This window comes from Bos javanicus, chromosome 15, assembly GCF_032452875.1.
Source record: "Bos javanicus breed banteng chromosome 15, ARS-OSU_banteng_1.0, whole genome shotgun sequence".
Classification (NCBI taxonomy): domain Eukaryota; kingdom Metazoa; phylum Chordata; class Mammalia; order Artiodactyla; family Bovidae; genus Bos; species Bos javanicus.
The window spans coordinates 48960860-48970062 of record NC_083882.1 but is presented as its reverse complement, the minus strand read 5'-3'; the positions used below and the strand labels follow the sequence as shown (position 1 = coordinate 48970062).

At 39.2% G+C, this 9203-nt stretch overlaps 2 protein-coding genes across 2 annotated transcripts; both read left to right on the top strand.

Annotated features, from left to right (window-relative positions):
- The first annotated feature begins 618 nt into the window (after positions 1-618).
- LOC133260995 (olfactory receptor 52Z1P-like) lies at positions 619-1697 on the top strand. The gene has a single exon (XM_061439605.1). It carries the CDS (start codon positions 738-740, stop codon positions 1695-1697), a length of 960 nt encoding a protein of 319 aa, XP_061295589.1. The 5' UTR covers positions 619-737.
- A 3015-nt stretch (positions 1698-4712) lies between these two features.
- On the top strand, positions 4713-7413 carry LOC133260994 (olfactory receptor 51I2-like). Its single transcript, XM_061439604.1, has 3 exons — positions 4713-4716; positions 6028-6294; positions 6707-7413. Exons 1-3 carry the CDS (start codon positions 4713-4715, stop codon positions 7411-7413), a joined length of 978 nt encoding a protein of 325 aa, XP_061295588.1.
- Positions 7414-9203: the final 1790 nt, after the last annotated feature.

Sequence of the window (9203 nt, the reverse complement as noted above, 5' to 3'; positions counted from 1 at the left end):
AGTTTGAGTTTTCAATGTGCATCCTACAATTTTAAAAAATGTATTGAAGGATCAGGATCACTCTGATTCACTTGTGTATCCTCAGTGCCTGGCATAGGGCTTAGCATCAAGCTGTTGGTTCATTAATGTTGAAGAGGGCATATACCTTGAAACCTATTTTGTCAACCTCTAGTTCCTTCCCTCTTCCATAAGCTGTATACTTCAATTTAACATCTGTCTATTTTACTCAGGGACATGATCAGTGAACATTTTGATAACATGTTTTTGTAACTAATTTTATTTTGATAGATTGTGTTAGATGGTGGTTTAGTTCAAAGCTTTCAAATTCACTTTGGCTGATTTTGAATCCAGTGGGACCTAGAGCAAGAGTCTAAAAGCTTTGGAAATTTTTTTTTTCCATCTTATAGGCATAACAACAACAGCCATGTTATGGATTATCATAAAGGTATTTTCAACAGGTTAAGGTGAAAACTTAATAAGTTAATATATGTAAAGTATTATGACACATATTATACTTTTACTAAATATTAACTGATATCTTTTTCAAGATACAAGATTCAGTTATTCCATGGAGGGAATCAAGAGTGCAATTTTAGGCTAGTTAATTATCTTTCATAATAACAGATCAGAAAAGAAATCTGATCAGACATCACAGGGACTAAGGTGGTGCACCTGAACCTGAGCTCAGCCCTATGGTCTTTCCCTGAAGGTCCTGGGTCTGGAATAAGCAGTCACAGATGGCTCCTTCCTCTTACAATTACACCAGTCCTCAGGATATGTGGTACTTCCTAATTGGAATCCCAGGACTAGAAGATGTGCACACCTGGATCTCCATCCCCATCTGTGTTATGTACATTGTTGCTCTTGCAGGTAACCTCTTCTTAATCTTCCTAATTGTGACCGAGCAGCATCTCCATGAGCCCATGTATCTCTTCCTTTCCATGTTGGCTTTAGCAGATGTCCTGCTCGCCACATCCACAGCCCCCAAGATGCTGGCCATCTTCTGGTTCCACTCCACGAATATATCCTTTGGTAGCTGTGTATCCCAGATGTTCTTCATACATTTCATCTTTGTGGCAGAATCTGCTATTCTCCTGGCCATGGCATTTGACCGCTATGTGGCCATCTGTTATCCACTGAGATACACTGCGATCTTAACCTCCTCAGCCATTGGGAAGATTGGCATAGCAGCTGTGGTCAGGAGCTTTATTGTATGTTTTCCATTCATCTTTCTGGTACATGGACTTTTATACTGTGGGAGAAACATCATTCCCCATTCCTACTGTGAGCACATGGGCATTGCCAGATTGGCTTGTGACAATATCAATATCAACGTCATTTATGGCTTGACTGTGGCCCTGCTGTCTACAGGACTGGATATAATGCTCATCATTATGTCCTACACAATGATCCTTTGCACAGTGTTTCAGATACCTTCCTGGACTGCGAGATTTAAGGCCCTTAGCACATGTGGTTCCCACATCTGTGTCATACTTATGTTCTATGCTCCAGCATTCTTTTCATTTATTGCCCATCGCTTTGGGGGTAAAACCATTCCTCATCACATCCATATATTAGTAGCAAACCTCTACATGGTGGTGCCCCCAATGCTCAACCCCATTATCTATGGAGTAAGGACCAAACAGATTCAGGACCGAGTGATTTTATTTTTCTCCCCCATCATCATATGTCGTTAAAAAAAAAAAAAAAGGCTAAATATTGGGTATTTCTGAATAGAACACTCACTGCCTAAAAGTCTGTTTCAGTGAGGAATGGGAATAAACGAAATTCACAAAAACATTAAAACACACCAAAAACTGTTAGGATCTGCCCCAAAATGCCAATGCCAGTGCATTTTTCCTAAAGTTCTTAAAGAGTTTAAAAAAACAATATTTTAAATTAATGTCATTTTCAATTCTCCAAGCTAAACATTCTATTATCATGTCTTTTAACTTATTCTTAAGGACACATAAAGATAACAGTGAACAAGAGAAACATATTTTAGGACTCAACCCAGACGGGCTTTTACTGTATAGATCAGGGGAGTAGGAGTGGTGAGAGGCTGTACACTTTTTATAAACATTCTGCTGAAATTCTGATAAAATAAATTCAGCTGAAATACAAAACTTTCCTGCTAAAGTCAGCAAATACTTGGATGAGTAGCATGAAGCCACCATATTATAGTTATTTTTGTCTGTACCCATTTCTTAAGCTAAAACATGAGTTCTGAAATCAGATATTTTCTAATTCACTAATATCCTATAAAGTCCATTATAAAAAGTAGGTACATGGTATATTTGGATTCAATTTTTCTACATATTGGGGATTTTAGGCCCAAATCATCAATGAAGATTTCATGGAAGGACTAGAAGATTGGAAAGGTTTATACCCAGGACAAAAACAAAAACAAAAAACACAAAGGCAATTAAAGATCAAAATATTTACCCAGAATCTTGTATAAAAAAGGCTTTAAACACACCAAATGTAATTATCTATAAATTGTGTCTGAGTGAGTGAGTGAAGTCACTCAGTTGTGTCTGACTCTTTGTGACCCTGTGGACTGTAGTCTACCAGGCTTCTCCATCCATGGGATTCTCCAGGCAAGAATACTGGAGTGGGTTACCATTTCCTTCTCCAGGGGATCTTCCCAACCCAGGGATTGAACCCAGGTCTCCCGCATTGGAGGCAGACGCTTGTGTCTAGATTTCACCTAATTCTTTCTATTTTATTAAACATTTTTATAGTCTCTGCTTTTTCAAGACCTAATATCCTGTCATGAGAATATGAAATTTGACATTACTTGGGGATTCCCTTGTGGCTCAGACAGTAAAGAATCTGCCTGCAATGCAGGATACCTGGGTTCCTTCCCTGGATAGGGAAGATCCCCTGGAGAAGGGAATGGCTACTCACTCCAGTATTCTTGCCTGGAGAAGCCCATGGACAGAGGAGCCTGGTAGGCTACAGTCCATGGGGTCAAAAAGAGTCAGAGATGACTAACCAACTAACACTTTCACACTTTTTTCAATTTTACACTTAAATAACTAAATAAGAGCTTTGAGGCATTCTTTTGAATATTTGCAAATTTTCCAGTTATTTTCCTCTTTTTCTATAACACACCTATATATAGTAGTCAACATAAGAAATGAAAGGATGTTTCCTTGACCTTTGAAGTCCTGAATTATGATTTGACATATATTATATTCACTTTAATTTCAGCAAGGGAGTACATTTTAGAGATGATATTTTAGTATCTTTCTTATTGGTTTGATAATTAAATAAATACATCATATAAGGGATTTAACATTTAAATTTTAATTTGGAGCATGATAATAACTGTTATGAATATAGACACTAAAAACCCAAGTCACCAAACTGAATCTAGCCCTACTGCCAATAATCTATAGAAAAATGACTTCACAGAAAATGACATTAAATAAAATCTTGACAAGAGTTGCACAAAGACACTTCTGGTTCAGTGGAAAGCTCTTCAAGGAATGAAGGGCAGGAAGAGAATAAACAGATTTGAGCATGATGACAAAATATTTGTTTAAGTGGCATAAATCTTAAAACACAAGGTTTCTTTATACTTGATTACAGCAGTGGAGAAATAAGAAAATGTCAATTTCACATCTAGAATGTATGAAATATGATAAGAATTAAAAAAAAAAAAAAAAACACTTGAATCAACATTTCAACGTTAAAGAAACTTTCAGCTTGAGGGTTAGGGTGTTTGTAGATGCTAGAAAGGAATTGGCAATGGCACCCCACTCCAGTACTCCTGCCTGGAAAATCCCATGGATGGAGGAGCCTGGTAGGCTGCAATCCATGGGGTCACACATGACTGAGTGACTTCACTTTCACTTTTCACTTTCATGCATTGGAGAAGGAAATGGCAACCCACTCCAGTGTTCTTGCCTGGAGAATCCCAGGGATGGGGGAGCCTCATGGGCTGCCATCTATGGGGTCACACAGAGTAGGACACGACTGAAGTGACTTAGCAGCAGCAGTAGCAGCAGCAGAAAGGAATTAGGATATTGTTGTCTGTACTTCTCTCCTAAATTCATCTCTGAACTGTTGTCTTGGAATTTTTGAAGGGGCCTGTGCTCATTGTATATTGTTCATTATTAGGTTAATAATTCTTGAAATTATAATGTATAACCTGTAAATTCAATGTAATGTAAGCCTAATTAAATACATATTGAAATACATATCTGATGTTTCTGAGAATAGTCATGTTTGGCTAATTGCTCCTGGAAGAGTCCTGACTCATCTTGCCTCCCCTGCCAATCAGTTAAGCACATATAAGGAGAGGTAGCAACTATACCCACGGAGAAGGCAAAGGGAGACCACTCCAGTACTCTTGCCTGGAAAAATCCCATGGACGGAGGAGCCTGATGGGCTGCAGTCCATGGGGTCGCACAGAGTCGGACACATCTGAAGTGACTTAGCAGCAGCAGCAGCAGCAATGGTATCTACAGCCCAGTGGGAAGGAAACAGCGGGAGAGACATGCGTGAATTGATGTGCCTGCTCTCAGTTCCACCTGAGTAAGTTCCTGATATGTAGGACCAGCTGTAGTTAAGCCCAATGTTGTGCTGGTTCTGGTTTGTACCAGTTTGAGGAAGCTGGTTACAAACATATCACATATCGGCTCTGCAGTATCATGTTGGTTGCTTGAAATTGCTCAGCATGGGAGTATTCAAAGAAGTTGGCAATGGGTACAGGTCAAGGCATTTTTATTCAGAGAACTGATTGGTAAACATTTACCATCAATCGAGTGGTTATACTTTACAAAAAGTGCTAGCTCAATAGGAGAGGAAGACTTCATCCTCACTCACCACACCCATCCTTGAGCCAATCCTGAAATCTATCTTTGACCGCTATCTTAATACACAAGGCTCTGTTACAAGTGAGTAGAATTTTAGTGTGTTATAAACTGGTCCTGAGCCCTAGTACCACCATCACACTCAGCTTGTGATATCCTGATAGCTTTGGTGATATTCTCAACTTGGATCCCAGATTTCAACAAGAGACACTGACCCTCCTGCAAAATACAGAGAATGGTTCCCCATTGTCCATGGATAGCAGGTGGAGAAAGAGTGAACTGGTAAGTTTAAAAAAAGACATTGGAAAATATTAAGAACTGGACGAAACTGTCCCTCTTTTCTAATATATTAAATTGTTTTTATTTCATGTGTTGAATATTTGAAAACTGAAAGTGTTACTCACTCAGTTGTGTCCAACTCTTTGCGACCCCATGGACTGTCCATGGAATTCTCCAGGCAAGAATATTGGGATGGGTAACCATTCCCTTCTCCAAGGGATCTTCTTGACCCAGGTATCAAACCCAGGTCTCCTGCATCGCAGGCAGATTCTTTATCATCTGAATCATTTACTATGTTCCAAATATAATCCAAATCTAATAGTAAACAGCATATATTATGTTGTATTATTATTATTACAGTGTTTATATCACAATGTTGGATCTCAGATAACTTAAGTGACTTTCCCAAGGCTATAAGTCTATTAAAAGAACTATGAATTATCTTTATTATTTTCTTGCATTAATTTTGCTACTAATTTAATCTTGCTCAAACTACAGAAACCTAACAGATCCTTCAGTTATCAATTTCCATGTAAAGCTGTCATCTCTATGCTTATTACCATTGCCTTTCACCGCTATAAATAATCCTGCTTGATATTTCTATTAATGCACAGATTTCTATTAAACAAAGAAATGTTTAGCTTGTAGTTCATGTAGGATCACACTTCCACACATCTAGTCAGATTTATCTTCCATATACTGTGGTTTGCATACGCTCTTGTTTTAGAAATAAGCTTTCCATCTCTTTTGTAAGAAAATACCCTCAGTATAACTGTCAGGAGCTCAGGATTTGATGTATAATAACTAACAACTTATTTTCCAGTGTCCATGTGCTTCTCAGTATCCTTGGATGAAGTCCCATCATGACATTTACAATAGTTCCATTGAGTTCACACCTGCAACATTCACTCCTGTTGGATCCCAGGGCTTGAAGCAGAGCACATCTGGATATCTATACCATTCTGCCTGATGTACACTATCATTTTCCTAGGAAATGGCATCATTCTTCACATCGTCCGGTTTGATCCTGCTTTGCACCAACCCGTGTACTTCGTTCTGGCCATGTTGGTCTTTGTGGAACTTGGTGTCTCTGTTTCCGGGCCCACTGTGTTGGGCATTTTCCTCTTTGGCATTAATAATATAAGTTTTGGTGGTTGTCTGCTACAGATGTTTTCCATGCATTCTTTTTTTTTTTAATTTTATTTTTAAACTTTGCAATATTGTATTGGTTTTGCCAAATATCAAAATGAATCCGCCACAGGTATACATGTGTTCCCCATCCTGAACCCTCCTCCCTCCTCCCTCCTCCCTCCCCATACCATCCCTCTGCGTCGTCCCAGTGCACCAGCCCCAAGCATCCAGTATTGTGCATCGAACCTGGACTGATGACTCGTTCCATATATGATAGTATACATATTTCAATGCCATTCTCCCAAATCATCCCACCCTCTCCCTCTCCCACAGAGTCCAAAAGACTGTTCTATACATCAGTATCTCTTTTGCTGTCTCGTATACAGGGTTATTGTTACCATCTTTCTAAATTCCATATATATGTGTTAGTATACTGTATTGGTGTTTTTCTTTCTGGCTTACTTCACTCTGTATAATGGAATCAGGCATCCTACTGGCCATGTCTGTAGACCACTTTGTGGCCATATACAGCCCACTGCGATATACCATCATTCTGACAATTCTCCGCATCAGCAGGATGGGTGTCACCATTGCCTTTCACAGTGTGGTGCTCGTGTTCCCACTGCTTCTTCTCCTGAAGCGTCTGTTCTTCTGCAGCCACAATACCCTCACACACTCTTACTGCCTCCACTCAGATCTGATCAAGTTGCCCTGTGGAGATACCCACCCCAATAGCATCTTGGGTCTCTTTGTCATTTTCTTTACATTTGGGCTAGACTCATTGCTGATAGTGATTTCTTGCATGCTGATTCTTCATACAGTACTGGGTATTGCTTCTGGGGCAGGACGGTGGAGGGCTCTGAACACCTGTGTGTCACACACCTCAGCTGTGCCTGTGTACTATGTGCCCATAATCATTCTTTCCCTGATACATCGCTTTGGGCACCATTTACCTCTATTCTTCCAGACCGTCATGGCCAGTGTCTACCTTTTCTTCCCACCTGTGGCCAACCGCATTGTTTATAGCATCAAAACCAAGGAAATTCTCAGGAGCATTGTTCGACACTGTCTGAAAAGAGGGGTGTGGTATCTCAGAGGATACTCTGAAAACACAGGAACTTGGATCAGAGCTATTGCCTGGATATTAGACTTTCAAATGGGAAAATTATATAGTGCATGATTTCTTGTGAGTGAACTATAAACTTTAGTAGATGAAGAGAAATAGCTCAACTCCTTCCTCCTGATAATAGAGAATACCATTACCCTGAAGTATACTACAGAAAGAAGTATGGCATCTGGGTATGTCTTTTTTTTTCTGTGAGGACATCATTTTACTGTTGAATCCTTGAATATTTTATTCATTTGTTTTTCTCCCTGGAAGTAGGTAGATAAGTACTAGGAATTTTGTTTGTTTGTTTGTTTCCTGGTACATGTAATTTAGTTACATGTTTTGTGAGTGAAAAGAATCAAGACACAAGAGTATGAATTGTATTATTTCATTTATATAAAGCTTTAGAATAAGTATAACACTTAATGTAAAGAAAATCAGAACAGTGGTTACTTCTGATGGATGTAGAGGTGAGAAAATGACTGGGGAAACATATGATGAAATCTCTGGGAAGATATACATGTTCTATTTTATATAAGTTACATGCATGTACCCATTTGTCAAAATGCTGGAGCTAAACTAAGCCTTGTGCACTTTAGTGTATGTCAAAATTACCTGCAAACCTCTAGTCAATAATGATAAAAAGATAATAACAATAATAATTGGGTTGCACGGTGGGTGAAATTATGGAAAGGTATGAGAATGGTATATTGTTAATATAACAATGAAAACTTGTTGAAGCTGGTTGATGGGTAGATGAAAGTTCATTATAATAGTCTGTTCACTCTCTATGTTGCAATTTTTATAATTTTTTTTTTAATATACTAATGGAGGATTCCTATCAAGATGGTGGAGTGGGAGAAAATAAAATTCACCTCTCTCCCACAAAGAAATCAGAGATATGTCTACATGTGACTGTTCTATACATCAGTGACTCTTCTGCTGTCTCGTATACAGGGTTATTGTTACCATCTTTCTAAATTCCATATATATGCGTTAGTATACTGTATTGGTGTTTTTCTTTCTGGCTTACTTCACTCTGTATAATAGGCTCCAGTTTAATCCACCTCATTAGAACTGATTCAAATGTATTCTTTTTAATGGCTGAGTAATACTCCATTGTGTATATGTACCATAGCTTTCTTAAAAATAAAAAAAATTTATATATATATATATATATATATACACATGTAGAGCAATTCTTGCTGAAAATTAACTGCAGACTGGTAGAAATACTCTTGTAGCTACTGAGGCTTTAAGAAAAATTGCATGGAAACATGGAAGTGGGTAATAAGAGAGGACACATGAGATCAAGTCAGAACCTGTGCCACTGTAAGGGACATGGAGGGGGATTAAATGGGTAGAAGCCCTCCCTGGGGAGTGAGTGGTTTGAGTCATATATTGGGCACTGCCAACTGCAGCCCTGAAGTCTGACACCAGGACAAAGACAAGTCCTTTTGGCTGGCTGGAGGGCTGGTGGGACTAACAGGATGGCTGTGGGAAGCCTGGACTCTGCTCTTGAGGAGCAAGTGCACACATGCTTGCTTACTCCTGAAGCATGGCAGAGAGAGTGGATTTGTTCACCTGAATTATGTAGTAGTAGGGTGTGTGTCCTCAGCCACCTCTGACTCTTCAGCACCCCATGGGCTGCAGGCCACCAGGCTCCCCAGTCCATGGAGTCTTCCAGGCCAGAATACTGGAGTGGGTTGCCCTTTCCTTCTCCAATTTAGTAGTAGACTGGCTCCTTATCAACAGGAAGGTACATAGAGAAGAAACAAGCTGATGCAGTCCCCTCAGGCAGGGCCTGTATGACTCAGCTTTTATATTTTTCCCTCTAGATGATTTTGACTTTCCACAAACTA